Genomic DNA, 19,722 nt, shown 5'->3' with positions numbered 1-19,722 from the left:
AGCCTTGTGCCTGTACAAGGGGCATAGGATGTTCCTGGATGAGGCGGTGGTTGGACAGGTACTGCAGTCACCTGCGAGTATTTCCATTCTGCCGAGTCAGAGGTTTGAGGGGAGGATTTCTGATAGAAACAAATCAGACCCATGTTTTCTGTGGATCTCTGTCATTAAGACAACCTCTCTACCCAAGGGCCAGGTGGCATAACCCTTAGACTGAAACCTGTTATTACGTGTGAAAAACAGCTTTTTGGTAAACATCATGCCCTGTCCTGCTGGCTCAGCAGCCTGCTTATTTGACCACGCTTTGAACTTCAGGAGAAACAGGGACAGAAAAGGCCCATGTAGGCCATGCCCAGCCGCCAAGGCCTTGGGACTGGTGCTGGTTTACTGAAGGGTGGCCTGCAAGGGGCTTTGTGTTCCTGCATTTATTGCTGTTGTCACTGCTGTCTGTTTACAGCAAGTCGGTATTTTTTAATGGATTTTTTCTTTGCTACTTCACTAGTCTGTAGTATGATCAGAGTATGAGAAGCAGTGTATTTCCTTTTTCAGTTTAGCCCTCGGGCAATTATTTAGTGATAAACTCTCTGAAAACGTATCTCTGCCATTCTCTTGAGAAACCACTTTGTGAGGGTCAACGATTTCTGTCACTTTCTCCCTCATAACCTTCGTGAAAATACAGTTTCCTCTCGCCGGCCCCCGAGCTGCTGAGGCGCTCTTAACCCCCGCCCGCCGCCGCGGGGTACGCTGGGACCTGCCCCGTCCTTACCCGCGGGCGGCAGCGCTGTGATTGGTGGTGCGTGCGCCACGTGCCCGTCTGCCGCCTCTTCATTGGCCGGCGGCGCAGTCCGTTAGCTCCGGACGGGCGGCTGAGGGGTGGCGAGAGTGCCCGGCGTTGCCGCGGTAACGGCCGCCCCCGGCATGGCGGCGCGGCGGGCCCCGCGGTGAGGAGGTGGCGGGAGGGTCGTGGGGAGGACGTTTGTGGGGCTTAGCTGGTCGAGGCCTGTTGTGGTGAAGAGTGTCTGCGTGGGGTGGTGGTGGTGAGGAGGTGGTGTGTATGTGGAGAGGCCTTGCCGGGGCTGGTTGTGAGGGAAGGGGGTGGTGGTGGAGAGGGCCTTGTGGGGAGGGGTCTGAGTGGGCTCCTGGGTGTAGGTCTCCTCTGACACCCCCTCCCCCCTTTCTCTTTTCCAGGAGAGCAGGGAACCTCTAGGGTGGTGTCAGGTGCTGAAAGAAGCCAGCAATGGCGTGGTTCGGGGTGCTCCGTGTAAAGAGTGAGAGGCTTTCTATTCCTGAATAAATCTGCCTTGCTTATTTGCTTCTCAGTTACAATGGCAGTACAAGTAACACACACTTATCTTGTAGGTTGGTACTTGGCAATATAAAGTCGTGGAAATAACTGGTAAAGCTGCTTGGGATTGTGTTGAAAATGCTGGGAGAGAAAAAGCAATTAATTGTGAAAAGAGACCTTTACACAGACCCCACGTTTCCAGCCAGTGATACCTCTATATTTTTTGATTATTGCACCCCGCTTGCCCAATTCAGAGGCGAGATATCTTGGTTGAGACCTAAGGTGAGTTTTAAGGTATAAAAGACTTGTGATTTTAGCAGAACTGGACTGCCTTTGCTTGGAAGGAAAACGGGGAAAAAAAAAAAAAAAGGCTTTACAAACGTAATGGAGAAAAAAAAGCATGTTGTCTTTAGTGGTATTGTTTTTCTCCCCTGCTTCTGGGGATGGCTGTAGAACAGTGATAGAGCTGCTGGTTAGCAGATAGAATTGGCAAACAAATGACTTCACGGGGCCCAGTGTGCAACTTTCTGCTTTGGTACCTTACACCTTGATCACTATTGAGGGCTGATAAGTTAATTTCCATCTTTAGCAGTGTTTACAGGTGAGAGAACAAACCATTTTAAAAGCTCGCTTTCCAATCCAATTAAGTGTTCAGGTATTTGCTTTTGAAATTACTTTTTTGCTAGAAGTCATCTATTTTTATTTGCCCTTGGAAAGGTTTTCTCTTATACTAATTGGAGATTTTTGTAACTTGGGATGTGGAATTCAATGTGAATGGCATCAGGTCTATCACAGTGGATCATATGTCTAGCAAGGAGCTGATGAATTACCTTGTCTTTTACTTATTGGTACCTCTGCTAAGGTTGCACCTGATGGTGACACTTGTGTACTAAAATTCGTGTGGGAACTAGATTTACCTCACATAAAGAACCTGTAAAATAGTCACAAGGCAGTAATTTGTTACTGCTTTCTTAGGCTGTGTCTGAAAAGGAAATACTCAAGGTAAAAATTCCCCTTTTATACGAGAGGTCTCTGGAGCCCTCCTATTCCCTGAAATACAGACTTCCTTAGAATGTCATGCAGGCTTTGGCTTTAACTCATTCTCTTTTAATTTTAGGACATTTGTTCTACTCCTCGGTTATTTTCAAACAATCTGCAGGATGTGCAAGTGAAACAAGGAATTCTGGGAGACTGTTGGTTCCTGTGTGCCTGTGTAGCTTTGCAGAAGAGTAAATATTTACTGAATAAGGTATAGAGAAGTTTCATGTTTCAGAAGTTTTCTTCACCTAATTTACACTTGTGTATTGTTCTTCAATCCCAAGCCTCCATATGAGTATCAGTTTTGTTGTGCTTAGTTTTACTGATTTTATTGTGATATTTTTTCCTGTGGTTATTGCAAATGGTTGATATTCAGCATATTTTAAACTGGTTTTGTTTACAAAAAAGTTTTCATTATTTGTCTTGATTTTGGCTTTTGCCATCTAGGTAATCCCTCCAGGTCAGCCCAGCTGGACAGATGAGTCTTATCAAGGCTGTTTCACTTGTCGAGTCTGGCAGTTTGGACACTGGGTGGAAGTGACCATTGATGATCGTTTACCTTGCCTTGGTGGTAAACTCTGCTTTTCCCAGTGTCAGACAGAGGATTTGTTTTGGCTTCCACTACTGGAAAAAGCTTATGCAAAGTATGTGAACACTGTTATTGAAGAAGTAAAGGGAGGTACAATACTTGTACACCTTCTTTGTACTTAGTTTATCTGACTGCTTTGGGCATAGATCTGTATATTTATTCAATATAAAGTACAGTGGCTGCTAGCTTTCCCATACTGGCTTGTGCAGAGGTCTCTCTTTAAACCGTAGATCTGTAAGGTGTGTTTCTAGTTGCATATGAGGTAAGGTAGTCTTAGGAGGAGAATTATGATGTAAAGTAAGGGCTGCAATGAATTATCAGGATTCAAATTATGTTCATTAAGTCGCTATCTGTTGGTTACCTGATTTATTAAAGGGAAATATTTTACTAGTACAGCATTTGAGGGAAGCTGAGGGCTCAATGAAGAGCAGAAAGCATGCAAGTATTTTCATGGAAAGCAAAACTTTATGTAAGTTTATGCTAGTTGAGGCTCTGATTGCATGAGCTTCACTGCTCTTTTACTTAATTTGATAGTTTATTATTTTGTGAAGAAACAAGCGTATTGTTAATGTTTGAAAATGCAGCTATTTTATGCTTTATGACACATCCATCAAAGTGCTGTCCAGATGGACAAAACAATTTGGAGACAAAGTGCACTGGTAAGAGAGACATCAGATGTCCAAAAGAACTTCGATGGAAGATTTGTGTGGTTGCCAGCAGAGGGCAGAAAAAGACTTCAAGTATGAAGTAATTTATTCAACTGTAGATAGATTCAGCAGAAGTTGTGGAGCAGCAAAGGCATGTTAAAGCTTCTCTGTAGGTTTGAAATGTAATTTTCTTTGCCTGTTTTCTGTAGAGACCTTATTGTTCTATCTTATCATTCTAGTATAGTCTTGATTTCTTTTGCATCTGCTGCATCAGGTAGTCTCATGATTTACTCTAAATTGTTGAAGAAAGTGCTACTCTGATTGTTTGTGCAGAGTGAACAAAGAATAATTGAAGAGGAATAAAGGTTATTTATTTATACAGAATGCAGTTAGTATATCACAAAAGATGTAGTGCATGGATAATAAGGTACAAATGACTGTACCAGACTAGAGCGGTTTCCGTGTAGGATGGAATGAATTGTAATAAACTTCCCATCAAACAGTGGAATGTCTAATGGTTTACACACTCTTTAGATGTTGTATTTTATATAAATAAAATAATATATGCTTTCTCCTGCTTACTTGGGGATATGAGGTAAGACACAGTCATGGTTGTGGTATAGAGTGGGCTTAAAAGTACATAAGAAACATGGTTCTTTAGGTCTTCTGTTTGTAGAAACTTTTGCTTGTTTTTTTTTTACAGAGTGCATGGATCTTACGAACAGTTGTGGGCAGGACAGGTGGCAGATGCTTTGGTTGATCTGACTGGAGGAATTGCTGAAAGATGGACTCTGAAAGGCCCTGGAAGAAATGTGGAGAAAGAGAAGACTGGCATGGTTTTGGAGAGAGCGGTGTTCAGAAGATTAATGAATCTGAAGGAACGGTGTGTAATAAGCTGCTCAGTCCTCAATTCTAGACAAGGTAACAGTAAAGGTGCAGACATTTTTAAAGTAAATGTCTCTATTTAACAGGGTTCAGAGCACAAGGCAGCCAGAGAATACATAGTGCTTCTAGTACTGTATGAGTTTCGTGGTGTGATTTGATATAACCTTGGATAAATACAGATTTAAGGGATGTTATTGAGTTCAGGATGGAGGGTGCTTTGCAGGAGTGCTTTTATATTAGATGTTAATATGGTCAGTTCACAAAAAAAATGCACCACCCTCTAAAAAAGGACCTAAAAAGCAGCCTTAAAAACCCCAATGAATTTCAGCACCAGGAATTTGTAGATGTTTGAGATCAAGCAGTGAGTTAATACACTTCAGATTTTTCATTTCTATATAGTCACAACAAAAACTAACTACTTGAGTTGTTTTTTTTGCTGATTTTATACTGATTTAAAAACAATTTCCTTTCAAAATTGCCTTATTTCACAGGAAAGCTTAATGTCATTTGTTGTCAAATATAGAGCAGGTTCTGTTGTTTGCTTTCAAATGCTTTTTTTTTATTATTTCTGCTATTCAGGTGCAAGTGAACTAGGAGAATTTCATGCCTTTATTGTGATAGACATGTTGGATTTGTCTGCAGTGTCAGGCAAGGAAATCTGCTTGCTACGAATACGAAATCCTTGGGGGAGGCGGTGCTGGAGAGGTCCCTGGTGTGAAGGGTGAGTAGGTTTGTTTTCATCTGGAAAATCATTTGTGAAAGTCCTGAAGCACGAAGCATATCTATGTATTGCGTAGGCAAATATTGCTAATAGATTATAGCAGAGGAGAGACTTCAGTGTGTACGGCGTCCTTTAGGGAGTTCAGTAGTTAACACAGCTCATAGCTTCTAAGGCTAGTAATTTTGATCTACTAGTTCTGGTAATGTATATTTTTTTTAATAATGATTTTTTTTGTTTGTTTATCAAAGCATCATATCTTTCCATAGAGATAAACTTCAGATACTGGTTTATTTTCTATCTCTGATTTTTGTGGCGCTTTTTTGTTCTGCAATTGATCTAAGTAAGTGTCTGCTCATAAGATGTTTGTGATTTATAATTAGTCAGCTTTACTTGACTCTTCTCATTTGATTTTGTCTCGGTTGTAGAAGACAACAAAGGAGTACGTATAAAGCAAAATATAGCAGAAAGAAGGATGCATATGGTTTTTGCTTGTGTGCTTTCATTTCTGTAGATTAATTTGAGTAGGACAAGCTGAATTGAGTAGATGCAAAGTAGGTATAAAGGAGAGATCTATTTTAAGGGAAACACAGAAATATGTAGCAGTTCATATAGCAAAGTAACGGGAATGAAAGGGCAGATCCTCCTAGCTTATTTTGAAAACTGTTAGCATATTTTGACTGTATGGAAGAACATGCCATTCTTGACCCAAGGAGCAAGCTTTCAGCATTAAAATATGGTAACAATTTGATTCTCAGTAAACATTTTGAGAAATAGGGGCTTTTTTCCCCGGAGTTAAAAAGACACATTAATTGAGACTTGATATTTTTTGGTTATACTCTTGGTCTCTTGTAGTTTCTTTGCCAAACAGTAAGTTGCTGTGTAGTTGCAAGAGGATAGCATTTCATTGGGTGGCCTTAGAGCCCAATTTTGTTCAAGTGCAGAACTGTTGGTAGTGCAACAATCAAAAACCTTGAAAGTACTAGGTTTTAATGGGCCCCAAATAATGAGGTGTTTAAATTCTTGGTTTATCATGACTTAGCCAGCAGATTCATGGGGATAACTAGCTGCTTCATACAGACAGTAGTTTTTGACATTCACTGTGCACTGTTAAAATTCTTTCAGAACAGTCACTGTGCAGCTTGTTTTACTTTCTTGTCACTATTTTTAACAACTGTTAAAATCCTTATTTTGCTCTCACACTTTTGAGTGTACAAAGTAGCTATTGCACCTAGAAGTAGGTTGCTGTATCCAACTCTGTTAGGTTGTTTCTAGGTTTTTGTTACATTGGGATTCATACTTTCTGTTATCCCTCTCACGTGTATCCAGAAATGTTCAGTGCAAGTATCTGACAAAATGAAGAAACCTCTTCCTACTGTCCTGCTCCACAGGGTATTTGATAGAATATTGTACTGAAACTTTATTGGGCAAAGAACTAAACGTTAAATTTTGTCTTATGTGCAGTGGTCAAGGATGGAGCCAGCTAGATCCGGTAGTTGCCTCAGAACTGCTCTCGCAGATCCAAGAGGGAGAATTCTGGGTTGATGAAGAAGAATTTTTCAGGGAATTTGATGAGATTACCATGGGCTTTCCAGTCAATGAGGAAGGACAGCTTCAGAGCCTCTATACAGGTGTGGTATGAGAAAACATCTTTCTCATGCAAATAATGTTATGTTAATGGGAAAGACCGATTCGAATTGCAAACAGATGCAACTAGACCATAATTCCTCTTTCTCAGTCTTTCCCACTCCTTTAGATGCATAGGCCTTTTCTGTCTCTACTGGGATGAATAGAGGGACAAGAGGCAATTTAAGATCTTTAGACAGGTCTTTGATATTTCTCTGGAATCTAGTTACTTGCTAGTTTCTTGAGAGATTAATGTTATCTATTTAGAAGTCTGTTGTTCTGGACAGCCTGTTGGTTGTTTTTTTTTAATGGGAGATACATTTCAGATTTCTAGAAACAGTTTATTTTAAAAATCATGTCACCAATCTGCCATTACCAGTTGTGACATTAATTCTTATCCATCTCGAAATCTGAGTCATATATATCTGCTTGGAGAAGGTGCCGGGGCTATGACAGCATGTTTTCTTGGGCTGGGGAATCTCTGCCGTATATGTGTTGTATAAAATCAAGTAGCCTCTGGTGTCTGAAATCCACACCATGTTTTTCTTATTTTGCTAGAGAAAGTGCTGTACCACTCACAGAATCTTTTTGGATCCTGGGTGAGAGGCCAGTCAGCAGGTGGCTGCCGTAACAACAGCAGCTTTCCTACCAACCCTAAATTCTGGCTGAGAGTCTGTGAAAAGAGTGAGGTGTGCATTGCTCTGCTGCAGAAACATAGGAAATACAGTGCTGACTGGGCCGGAAGAATTAAAAATGTGACTCACTTAGCAGAGGAAAATCTATCTTTGACTGAAGGCATACAGGGGAAGAATTATCAGGCTGTGGGATTGCATGTCTGGAAGGTAATATGGGAGTGACATTTTTCTTTTTGCAAATGGAAATCTTAAAGTGGTACTGAAACATCTGAGTAAAATCATTCATTTTCTACAGCGTGGTTATATGAAATGAAATAGAATCAGCTATTCACACATTTTCCATCTCTGATTTACATTAGAATGATACTGTTTATCTCACAGTGCAGTTACTGCCTGTACAAACTGTCAGTGGACTGGTACTCTCTTCTTACTGAGTGCCAAGTAGCAGAAATTCTGGGACTGTTCCAAATTAGTGCATGACATTTCAGGCTGATTATTTGATGATTGTTCCTGAATTTACTTCTGAATATTAACTCTTTCTACACCTTTTTGATGTTCAGCGTATCTGCTGATATTCTCATCCTTACTTGTTTCCTTTTGTAAATGTATGCATGTTTTAAAATGTTTTAAACAATATTTGATCATTTTTAGTTTCATTAAAAACTCTTCATTTTTCCTAAAACACCATACATCATTATGCGTCTATTCTAGGTGGAGAAGAAACGATTTAACCTTCCAAAGACACTCTCTGCTCCTCCAGTTGTAGGTACCGTCTGCCATTCCTATGACAGAGAAGTGCATGTGTGCTGTGACCTTTCGCCTGGGTTTTATCTTGTTGTTCCCAGCACTTTTCTGAAAGATGCAGTAGGGAATTTCTTGCTTCGTGTATTTTCAACGGGAAGGATCTCTCTCAGGTAGGTTTAAAACAAAACAAAAATTTGTTACAGTCATTGACATAAATAAATGTATGAAGTATAGCACTAAGTGTAAGTGTTCAAAATGTTTTGAAGCGTTGCGCAGAGTATTAAGTAACAAGGTTGTTTTGTCTTTGAATTCATATAAGTAGTGTTCTATCTTCTTGTCTTTTTCATGAAGCTGCTACTACCTCTTGTTAAAATATCAGTTGGAAGTAATCACATGAGTAGCATTTTTGACCCTAAACTGCAGCCCAGGGTTGAGAATGTGCATATTTTGTAAAAGAACTGAATAGGTTTCTGCAGAACATGTTCCTCAATATGTAGAAATTCTTTCTTAATGTATGGAAAAAATGAAGATGTACCACAGAAGTTAAAAACAGCTGTTGTTATTGTAATCAGCAACAGAAAAGGAAAGCTGTATATTATTTATGCTGGAAAATAATAACGGATTGCCTGACAGATTACATTATTAGCGAGCAATACAGCTTCAAATGCAAATGAAATGTCAACAGTGGACTCAGATGAGATAATGCTCACAGTGCTCATCTTTTTAGGACAAGTGTGGAAAATAGCACTGACATTTATGCTGTAGTCTTTAGATGAACGAAGAATTGTTTTTTAATTAAAGCATTCAACACTGACAATACAGCTGAACTTAACTGTGGAGGCCTCAAGAAGTTTACCAGCATTATGATAAAATTCTTGGAAGGATAACTGTGTGTTGTGTTCTAGCTGATATTTCCTCATAACCTGTGACACAAAATAGACTTCTGTAACAGACTTGGAACAATCTTTTCTTTCTGTTTAACAATGCTTGCTTATCCAACAGAAAATATCAGCAATATCGGTCCAGTCTGTAACTTTTAATTTTTTTAACTGTAGCAAACTACATAGCTATCTCAATACTTTAGTCAATTATTTGTGAGGAGTTCTGTGTTGGTGACCATAGCCTTGAAATAAATACTTAAGAAGACACAATGATGTGTCTGACAGGTGTGTGGAGTCAGCAAAGTTGTACCTTCTTCCTGAAAAAATCTGAGGTTGTCTAGCTTACCTGGCGCAAGCTGTTGTACACAGAAGCAAAACAAACTGTTGGCAAGGTGTTTAAAAGCTGTTCAAATTTTTGTTATATTCTGGTAGTACACTATCAACTCGTATTTCCTTGGAAAGAAGCTGGAAAATCACACTACAGAGCCAGAGTGTGCATTAATCATTTACTCTGCGGAATTTGGAAGCAAAGTGGCATCAAGTTTTAGACTGAATAAAGGTCTGCAAAACTATGACCCTAATTTTGCTGTATGGGTGCAGGTTGTATATTTCTTGCCTCAGACTGAAACAGAGGTGCCAGCCTGGATGGATGTGTGTCTGGAGTGGACAATCACAGAATATCATAATAGCTGTTATGCATTCTCAGCTGGAAAATTGGAAATAAGAACAGATGATAGGTTTCAAGTTATGCTGAAATGCGGTTTCAAATGTTGCACAACTGATAATAATACTAAATTGTTCATATGGCTGTGAAAAGCCAGTGCTGGGCTGGGATCAAAATAGGGTTAACAAGCATCAAGACAGCAGGTAGAACGGTAGTTTTTCCTGATTAAAGACATAGTGAATATAAAAAAGAATGTAGCGTATGTTTTGGACTTACAGAGGTGCTCATGGGTACTCCAGAAGACACTGTCAGTTATACTGCTTTCAGGTAGGACAAATAGCACCAGGGCATTGAGGAAAAAATATGTAAACTGCATTACTTCATGAATGTACAAAAAATCTTACCTGGTTTTAGTGCATGGTTTGTATATGTACAGTGTTCCTGCAGAATTCTGTGAATTATGTAAGGACTTAGAGTTGTACAGTTCTTTTTCTCTGCTGAAAATTTGGAGGAATTGTATTCGTGTGTGTTTATGTAATACAGGTTTGGTTTTGTGCGTTGGTGTTCTAGATTTTGTGAAATCATACAAGTTCTACACATTTTATTTTCTTTCCTCTGTTACGTTGTATAGTGAACTAAAGCCACCACCCACAGATGCTGCCCTCAGTGAAGAGCTCCCAGAAGGTGAATGGGAGACAGTGCAGCTGCATGGATGCTGGAAAAATGGGCAAAGTGCTGGAGGTAGCAGGAACTTCCCCTCCTTCCATATCAATCCCTGCTTTCCCCTCTCCATTCCTGCAGCACCAGGAAAAAGCAGTGTGAAAGTTACCCTCCGTCAGCACTGCCAAGATAGCAAGTGTCGGCCAATAGGTTTCCATATTTTCCAGGTGAGACTAATGGTCAGTTTGCTCATTTGCCCCCCGGGGTGAAGGTAAGCCCATCAGTTAGTTCAGTGCTCCTGGTACTTGGCGAGGGACTTGCTGCCACCAGGAGAAATGCAGGCTCATCCTATGAAGTAATGCCTGTGAGAGATAAAAGTACCTCCATAATACATAGCATAGTAAGCAGGTAACTGGTTCTGCTGAATCCTTTCACTGTTCTGAATTAGTTTTAGAAATTGTGAACACTTTTGAGGATTTGCAAAAAATCTCAGCATCTGAGTGATTGAGGACCAGAGTTTTTAGTAATTCACCATGAAAACTTGCTTTCTTCATCTCTAGTAATTATTTATTTGTCCATTGGCAAGTGATGTTGGATCTGCAGACAAGATTAGAGATCGAATGACTGATGTGTTGAATTGTGTTGATTTGAAACAAGATATGATTTGGAATGGACAAATACAGGTTCTACATGTATGTGCCAGTGATCAGCTGCATAAATGTAGGATGGGAAGCTTCTGGTTAGGTAGCTGTTTCGTAGGGAAAGCTGGCTTTATTTTCAGAAAACGTGCTTCAACAGAGTTGAACATCAGGAATGATTAATATAGCTTCAAATGTACAACATGTGAAGAAAGGTTGGCATTTTTCATGCCTATAGGAGACTGAGAAGTCTAATACTAATTTTTAGTACAGGAAGGGCCACTAGAAAGAGGAAGGACAGTCTGTTCACCGTGTCCGTGAGGTGAAAAGTGCATTAGGCTGCAGCAAGCAAGAGTAATGTTGGACAATAGAAAAAGCTTTTGAGCTGTGTGAGTGGTGGGTTGTATAAATTGTCTACCAACATGCTAGGAATGGTTTGTCTGTGCTTAATACTGCCATGTGGGTTCTCTGGAAGCCTTCCCATCCCTCTCTTCTACAGCTCTGTACAGAAAAGGGAGTATTGGGAGTGGAATAAATACGGAACGTACCATAATATGGTTTACTAAGAATTTAATATTGTGAGGCCTGAAATATAGGAAAAGATAGCCATGTTTTCATTCTTTTTTGCAGGTGCCTAACAGCAGCTGGAAACCACATATTTCCTCTTTTCTACACTTGGAGCCACTGGTTAGCTGTGTACCTCACTGCTATTCACAGGAAGTAAGCCAGCTTTGCAGGCTTCCTGCAGGAAGTTATGTCGTTATACCTTCTACCTATTTGCCCAATACAGAAGGCAGTTTTACAGTGATCATAGCAACCAAAATAGACAGGTGAAAATATGCTGTCTTCTGTTTGCATTTCTATTGTTTTTAGTGCATGTATTACAGGATGTTTGGAAACAATAACTGAGTAACATGTTCTCACTTTCGATAGAAAATCTTTAAGTCTTTTATTGCTGTTATGTTTGCAAGCACTGCATACTGCTTAATGTTGAAAGAATGACTAAAAAAGTATTTCTTAACCTTCTTGCATCAGTTGCTGAATAACATGTCTAGTGCTGGAGAAGATGGCACTAAAGCAACTGATTACCAGCTATATCTGGATGTTGGGATTTATGCTGAAATTTTACTAAGCTTTTTAATAAATGTGCTTGTTCTTGAGAAAATGCAGTGAGTCACAGGCCTTATTCCACATAGCTCCTCCTGAGGTGAAAAATGAAAGATCTGAATCAGAGTTTGTAGATTCCATAAGACTGCAGTAAGATGCCATAAAATTACATCAAGATTCCATAAGGGAAAGAATGTGGAACAAAGCCTAGCATAACAGTGGTTTTGAAGTGGGATAAATGATTGTAATTTACAAGATCCCCAGTGCTTAGTGCCGAAATAAGTGTGGTTTGGGTTTTCAACAGGAAGCGCATTCACAGCCGGGAGACACTTGGACAAGTATTACAGGAAGTAAGTGACGCATTTTCAATTTCAGTTGTTCTAAAGGTGTTGCAGAGGCATCATCAAGGCATATATATTAACTAATATTGAAACCCACACACTAGTGGACTGGACTTTGAATGTTCCCATTTACTTGCTGCAAACTGATAATCAGTAAAGCAGTTCATTTTATGCATTTGGATGTATTTTGATTTATTCATTCTTGTTAGATTTTCTAGCTTTAATTACATTTAGAATCATAGAATGGCTTAGGTTGGAAAATACCTTTAAGATCAAGTCCAGCGTTAACCTAGATCCATTACTTTTAAAATTTTCTCCTCTGCTTCTACCTTGGAAATCTCCACCTCCCTGTTCTCTTAATCTAGCATTATTATTCAGCACTGCCGCCAGTAGACTGGCTTGCTGTTACTGTTCTTTTCCTTTTTTTTCTTGACCCGTCTTTCATCTTTTCCATTAAACACAAATGCATTGTAGCCTTCCTCCCTCTGATACTGATTTGATATCCAGATTTGATATTAATGCTTTGATATTAATTTGAAATCACGTGCCTTGCAATTTAGAAATTCTAATAATGTTATAATGTAAAGACTTAAGGAGACACAGGAAAAAGAGAAGAAAAGCAAACAGGCCATCCAAAAGTTAGCTTTCACCACTCTAGAGTTTAGATTTGTATTTGTTTCCTTACAACCAGCCCATGTAGCATCCTACCATTATAATCCTCCTTGGTGTGTGAGCCATTCTGATCAAGTTAACGTCACCTATTCAATATTTTGGTATTGTGTTTTACTTCAGTAGATGTGCATGTAATGTTGAAGGATTGGATGTGAGTGTGCACTACCTGATACTTAATGGTATATTTCCTAAGAGGAGAAATTTGATTGTATTATTTTAACACTTGTTTAAAGATACCCGATTTGGTTGGTGGATCAAAGCATGCCCTTGATAATACTCTGCTTATTAGGTGAGAACAAGACCATCTAGATACTTGACTCTTTCTCTTTGAGGTTTTAACAAAACAAAAATCATAGGGAAAAACTCTTCACTGAATATTAGAGCTGGTTTACTAATTTTCTTAATCTGGGTCATGGTGACCAAGGATTACATTTTGTCCTTAAACCCACACAAACAGCGTGGATTTTGTGTGCTTCACAAAAATGGGTGAAGACCTGTATGCACTTTCCTCATGGTGCTTGTTATTTTAATATTTGGGAGCTGGAGTATGTAATGAAGTCCTTTATTGCTGTTGCTTTGGAATCAAAACATTGCAAGGCTGTTATTACAGAAAGAATATATTCAAAGGTAATGTTTCTTATATTATTCCATGAAAACGGTTGAACTTGGGCAAAGAGTGCACCCTGACATCAAGGGAACAAACAGTTTAGATTCTTTAGGATTTGAAAACTTGAAGCATTTGGAAATGGCAGCTTCTTATCAGTGACACAAATTAATTTCTGAATCTAATCTTCAGCAGCATAGGCTTTTCTAAAGACTGGACTTTAAATCATTCAGTGCTTTCCGGGCTTTAACCTCTGAAGGATCTCGGCAGTCTGCCTTACTGAGAAGTTGGGCTACTGATTTCTAAGGGGTGCATTGAAGCAGAGCTGGATGTCACTGTGTTTTTCTAAAAGTTTGTGTGTTTTCTAATTACTGGAGTGATGGGATTTTGAGGTTTAAGGGTTTTTTTTAAGATGTTTCACAGGAAAAGCTTGCAGTTTTTCCTTAATTTTAAAATCTTTCTTCTGTCTGATTTACTTCATATGAATTTCTTCTCTTGACAAAAAAGGTAACTCATGAAATAGCTTATTTTCTTCATTGTTCATTTTCTTACAGATTTCATTTACAACTGTTATGAAAAGGTAATTTGGAATTCTCACACTTATCGTCTTGCTGTTTTCAGTTTTGAATGGAATAACAAGAAGATATCCTAGCCCAGCTGTTTTTCACTGGTACCAACTTTCAGGCCTACGATGTCAACTTTGTAAAAATACCTCCTTAATCATATACACTCTGAATACTTGTTCTTCCCATGTTTTTTAGAACCAGCATTGTGTACAGCAAATCATAACGTACCTCAGTTCTTCAAAAATACAGATGAAGAATATGTGCATGTTTTAACCCAAACTACAGTTTTGGAGGAAAACGAGAAAACATACATGCAAAATGAAATAATATTTTGGGGAAAAAAATAATAATCAAGCTTACAGAATAACTTCAGGAGACCAAAGGGGTAAACCTAGAGGAAAGAAACTGTGGTCTTTTTTCCAGGTAGGACATACCTCAAGAACCATCAAAATACACTGGAGTAGGGAAAGTCCAAGCTTGAATCCTACACTGCCAGTCATGCTGCTGAGCACTTTATCGTGGGCTTTTTATTGAAGCATGCAAATGGTGGATTGAAAAGGAAGATTCTTTTTTTTGTTGAGTTTTTCTTAAATAAACACCACAGAGGAAAAAGATAAGACTTGAAAAATTTTGTTAATGAACTATCATGTTAGACTGGTTTTGTAGATCTGTAAGAATGTGTTTTATGCAAGATCTGCCCTCACAGTAAGAAATACAAAGGTTAAGAGATTTTACTTAATTTATGTTTGAAAGTGTTTCTAATTCAAGGAGGATTTTTTTAGATGTTGTATTTTCCTCAATAAAAATGGGGTAATGTTGAAAGTTTTAAAATGTCTTTTATTAAAAAGGAGAAAACTGTCGATGTCAAGTCTGCATTTGTTCTGCAGTAGCAAACTTTACAGTGTGTTAGAGCCCTGGGGCTTTTACCAAGCGGAAGGGAGTAATTGGAAATATTTGAGAGGAGAATCAAGTCTTCCGTTACTTTTATGTCTGAGAAATATGTAATATTCTACTTTTAACTACTTCCTACCATAATTTATGCTTGCTTCTGTTGAACTTTGAAAGCATCTAGGATGCTTGCAGCTGAATTTCTAGTGGTCAAAACTTTCCACGTCTGTTGTGAAATAATGAGACAGCAAAAGAAAACACCATGAGTAATAAATCTCTACTGTGCCTGCTTTAACAAATGTTGGCATTTTCATTTATTTGAAGGGTTTTTCCTTTCCCTTCAGATAGAAGATTATTGGATGATATAGTAGTGTTTCTAAACAGAAGAAGGAAACGTTCATGAAAGCACCTGGATCTGAGAGTTGTGATAAAATAGGAATTGGATGCTGAGGAGGTAAAGGAAAAAGGTGTAAGGATTTCTAAATGGGCTATGATTATAACAAGCCCCATTCTGCAATCATTTGTGTGTGTGAATTTTATACTACAATATGTAGTGCTTTACGGGACTGTGAAAGGAAAAGGAGTCAACACTAACTGTGTATACTCTGTTACCTTCTGCAAAAGGATGTAAGCAAAGACCTTCTGTGAACACAGAGGAGTAACAGCATATTGAAGAGTATTTATTTTTTTTTCATTCAGGCATCCCTGCTGCATCAGAACAGTTGTGCCATTTTAAGAGTGTGACACCTGACTGAGCACTATGCAGGAAACTGCTTGATACAGATCACTTCTCTAAAATCCTACATATAATTCATTGCTACTGTAAGTGTGAAAAGATGTTTTTTTGGTAATGTATTTGTTTATGCCTAAGATGCGATTATGTGAGCTTTGGCAAGTACACTTCAGTTTCAAACAGTTCAGCTATATGAGGTCAGACCTCCTAAATAAAAACATTTTGTATTAATTTGCTATACTGAGCGACCCACATTTGAATACAATTGATATATGTTTTTAAAGTAACTGCAATTATTGACTGGTTGAAGTACCTCTGCAATGTAACATATTGCAGACTAGCGTGGAATAGCACAGAGCTTATATGGATGTGGCTGCAGTATTGCACCCAAAATGTATTCCGAATTGATTTCCTTTACTCCCTCAGGCAGCTGAAATGTGAACGCCCGAAGGAGGTTGGTAAAAAAGATGAACAGTTCAACTCGTGCCATCTGTTCCCCCAAACATACACGGTGTCCTGCAGAAAAAGGGGGAAAAAGTTAGTTGTATAAAGTTAAATTCTGAAAAAGAACTTCAAACAAAATTCTACTGAGTTTCTTAACAGAATTTATGGAAAGTTAATTATTTCCTGTTTCCTTCCCTATTTCCCTAAGGACAGAAGATTTCTCTGGAGGTGGGGGGAAACAATTATTTGAGAAATTGTACATGCCTATTAAATGTTTGGTCTGGGTTTTTGGTTGGGTCCCGCCGCAATGCACACTAACCCCATCCCTGGAGGATGTATGTGATTCTCCCTTTCCATTTTTGCTTTTTGTTCTGTGAGAACCATGAATTGCTTCTCAGTTAAGCCAGATTTTAAAAGGCTTCATGTACTTCAGAGTCTTATTTCTGGTTGTTGAGGAGGGGAGGACTGGAGCAATGCAGGATGCAATTCTGAAGTGAAGTAGGAGGACATAAACAGGCTTTCTCAACAGAAATTAAGAAGGCTGTATTGGGCCCTTGTAGCTCACTATCTCTAACGCTGTCCAGGAGCAGGTATGTAAGCTAAGGGAATGAAACATAGGCGTGTGCAGTGATATATAGACTCAGTGACTCATTTTGGCATATTGTTTCCACAGTATATTTCAGGATATCTATGTATTCCAGACTTAAAGGATATATATTCAGGATATATAAACACTCGGATTATATAAACAGAAAAACAACCAAAGCAAGTTAAAAAAACCCAACTTCCTATGCCTGGGTTGAAGTGGTAGCCTAAATCAGTTGTCTTGATTCATGTAAACTAGCAGACATTTGGTGAGTAAAAGTAGTAAGATGCTAAATATCTGTTTTGCAAATATGATTTTAGGATTTACAATTTGGGCAAATGGTTTTAAAATCTGGATTTACTATGTTTATCCTGACTACTTTGTACATTACTTAGTATACTATTTGCTTTTTATCTACAACAAATATATAATAGTATAATCTGTCACAGTATGATCAAAAAGCCTCAGCTGTTTCCCAGTGGTTTTATTGCTTAATTTTTATATTTTAATTTTCAGTAAATAATGCCAGCTTCCTGTTTTGTGCTGCTTTTCTTCATAATCTGTTTATTGGAGAAGCTAGTAGTCGAGAAGCTCTCAGTGTTATGATTTGCACTGCTTTTCATGCTTTTTTTTTTTCTTTTTTCCCTTCCCCATGTCTTTGAATTGTTGAATTTTGCATTGTAAATTAGGTGAGTTGTACCTCATAATATACTGTTGAAAAGTTCATAATTTCTTTTAGTTGCCCAGTAATATTCTACTGAAAAGACTGGATTTTACTATTTTTCTGGAGATATAAGAGAGCCTGGTGCTAGACTATTACTGTAGGATTCGGGAGACTGAGGTTTAGTTTCCTGCTTTATCACGAATTTTCTCTGTACATTTTGACAAGTCATATCGCTTTTGGTTTTGGATTTTTGTTTGTAAGGTGAGAATAAATTAATCAGTACATTAGCGGAATTTAATATATTGGGGACTAAGGAGCCCAGATACCTTTAGAGCAGGAACCATATGTATACCAAGGAGATAGCATTATGTCTTTTAGCCGTACTCGTCCTCTGTTTGAATATATGAAAAATAAAAAATGGAAGACAGTATTTGTGGCTCTTACAGTAGAACATCTGACTTTAAATCTTTGTGTTAAGTATGTTTTTATAAAAGTATGTTTTTAAAATTTTAGAATTGAGAAATAGTATTTTTGGTCTTGCTGCAAGACACAGTGAGCAGGAATATTCAAGTGACAGGGCATTACCTGCTGAGAAAGGTAAGAATGCCTCTTTGTTCACAAAGTTGCCATCCAAATCAAGGAAATGATTTGGGTTGAACTTCCAGGGGGTTGCCCAGTGCTCAGAGTCGTACACAACAGAGTGCAGATTTGGCAATACAAGTGTGCCCTGTAAGAAGAGATTATATTTTCCATGTATGATTGATTCTTTTTTGGACTTTCCTTCTCTGGTAGATTATGTGCCATCCTATGCCTGCAGCCCAGTTTTTGGATTCAACTCAGTCTATTCCTGTGCACATCTAGGCATAATAAACCCTAATATCCTCTGTTTGTCATAACTTACTACATGTTTGCCTTTGTCTAAGTTATCTTCTGTCAGGACTACTGAAGTGTCTTCGTGTCTAAGCTAAAGTGCAGCTTGGATTGTTTTCTGTACTTGATAGGCTAATCATAACACCTTTTTTTTTTTTTTTTCACTCTTCACTGAATCTTACAATTCTATCACATCAATTTTATGCTTAATATATTTGGGACGTTTTATGTCATGCCAACGTGACTGTCAGATCTCTCGCTGTACTGAGCTGTGTGTGTGTGTGTTTTGTCAGGGATGACTATAGGTTGCTCCAGGCTGCTGTCTTATGTGTGAAAGTTAGCTGGCTTGACATTTAATAAAATAATTTCTTCGTCATTCCTTAACACATGTTCTGCTTTGATGCCCTGACATCATCCATATTCCCTTAGTGGGAAGAAAGACTTCAGTTTTCCTTATGTTTGCTACTTGTGCTGTTAGCCTTTTCCCAAGCTTTCTTTTGCATCTGCTAATGTAGACTTAGCCCTGGTTCAGAGCACTGAGCTTTCATGTCTGTGACATGCTACCACATGCTCTCTGTGCAAAGTTAGGAATTGTATAAGCTAATGTCATATAAATATTAAATATTAATAGCTCTCAAAGCTTTAAGAAACACAGAGGTATATTCTGTACCTTTTTAATGTGAAACCCCAGCAAAGTTGTATTCCTCACACATAGTCGAGGGACCCCAACAGAAGTAACGTTGCTGTGCCGCAAAGCCTCATGAATCACGGCATTTGTATATGGCAGTTTTTTACGGTCTTCATAGCTGATGAGGTGGGAGGGTTCCAGAACAGCCTCTATCTCTCTTTGAACGTTTTCTGCAGAGAAATGAAAATATTTTAACTTTCCCCCCCTTTTTTCTAGCAGTATGTCCAGGAGTGTGTGGGGGGGGAAATGTTGTTGCTATGAAATGCATTGGCATGTGGTTTCACTGCTGTGTTGGTTTCAGTTGCTCAAGAAAGTGCATATCTCCCAAAGCACAAGGTGATCTCTCATTTAAGACACATCCTGCTTGGTGATGAGGATGATACAATTTTACGTTTCACAAAAAAGGATTAAAATTTGAAATTACAGGTGTAATTTCTATGATGTTTATAAATGCACATCAGACCAGGTATCTTTTTAAAGCTTTTCCACTTTGAAGGTTAGGAATATCTTTAGCATGTTGTTCTGTCTTTGCCCATCCCCTTCTAGTGAGAT

General features: G+C 38.5%; 2 protein-coding genes across 13 annotated transcripts in view; one reads left to right on the top strand and one right to left on the bottom strand.

Annotated features, from left to right (window-relative positions):
• The first annotated feature begins 833 nt into the window (after positions 1 to 833).
• On the top strand, positions 834 to 15,157 carry CAPN10 (calpain 10). 9 transcript variants are annotated; one of them, XM_037406175.1, is made up of 16 exons: positions 835 to 938; positions 1,186 to 1,265; positions 1,357 to 1,564; positions 2,400 to 2,531; positions 2,768 to 2,964; positions 4,260 to 4,477; positions 5,021 to 5,162; positions 6,624 to 6,790; positions 7,344 to 7,627; positions 8,132 to 8,334; positions 10,341 to 10,596; positions 11,638 to 11,837; positions 12,419 to 12,464; positions 13,361 to 13,416; positions 14,286 to 14,311; positions 14,493 to 15,157. In XM_037406175.1, exons 3-15 carry the CDS (start codon positions 1,421 to 1,423, stop codon positions 14,305 to 14,307), a joined length of 2,067 nt encoding a protein of 688 aa, XP_037262072.1. In that variant the 5' UTR covers positions 835 to 938; positions 1,186 to 1,265; positions 1,357 to 1,420; the 3' UTR covers positions 14,308 to 14,311; positions 14,493 to 15,157. The 9 variants fall into 9 exon arrangements, with proteins under 9 accessions (XP_037262074.1, XP_037262071.1, XP_037262078.1 ...); XM_037406177.1 differs by having other exon boundaries at positions 834 to 938; positions 5,084 to 5,162; positions 14,286 to 15,157; XM_037406178.1 differs by lacking the exon at positions 13,361 to 13,416 and having other exon boundaries at positions 11,638 to 11,727.
• Positions 15,158 to 15,282: 125 nt separating this feature from the next.
• The window catches only part of LOC119156454 (cytochrome P450 2J2-like), a 120,056-nt gene continuing 115,616 nt past the window's right edge, over positions 15,283 to 19,722 (bottom strand). For all 4 annotated transcript variants that reach the window (XM_037406183.1, XM_037406184.1, XM_037406185.1 and 1 more), the window contains 3 exons: positions 19,153 to 19,340; positions 18,198 to 18,339; positions 15,283 to 16,434 (listed from right to left, as the gene is read on the bottom strand). In XM_037406183.1, coding sequence (XP_037262080.1) covers positions 16,256 to 16,434; positions 18,198 to 18,339; positions 19,153 to 19,340 — 509 coding nt within the window. In that variant the 3' untranslated portion in view covers positions 15,283 to 16,255. The remainder of the gene's footprint in view (positions 16,435 to 18,197; positions 18,340 to 19,152; positions 19,341 to 19,722) is intronic.

This window comes from Falco rusticolus, chromosome 13 (assembly GCF_015220075.1).
Source record: "Falco rusticolus isolate bFalRus1 chromosome 13, bFalRus1.pri, whole genome shotgun sequence".
In the NCBI taxonomy this organism is placed as follows: Eukaryota; Metazoa; Chordata; class Aves; order Falconiformes; family Falconidae; genus Falco; species Falco rusticolus.
Note: the sequence above shows the minus strand (reverse complement) of the source record. Positions and strands in the feature narration are given on the sequence as shown.

Bases quoted from the DNA above. Each gene is read 5' to 3' on its own strand.
- CAPN10 (XM_037406174.1), top strand. From the start codon at position 1,421: ATGCTGGGAGAGAAAAAGCAATTAATTGTGAAAAGAGACCTTTACACA. The intron at 4,478-5,020 runs GTAACAGTAAAG...TCTGCTATTCAG, and splicing joins AGTCCTCAATTCTAGACAAG to GTGCAAGTGAACTAGGAGAA. The intron at 7,628-8,131 runs GTAATATGGGAG...CGTCTATTCTAG, and splicing joins TGGGATTGCATGTCTGGAAG to GTGGAGAAGAAACGATTTAA.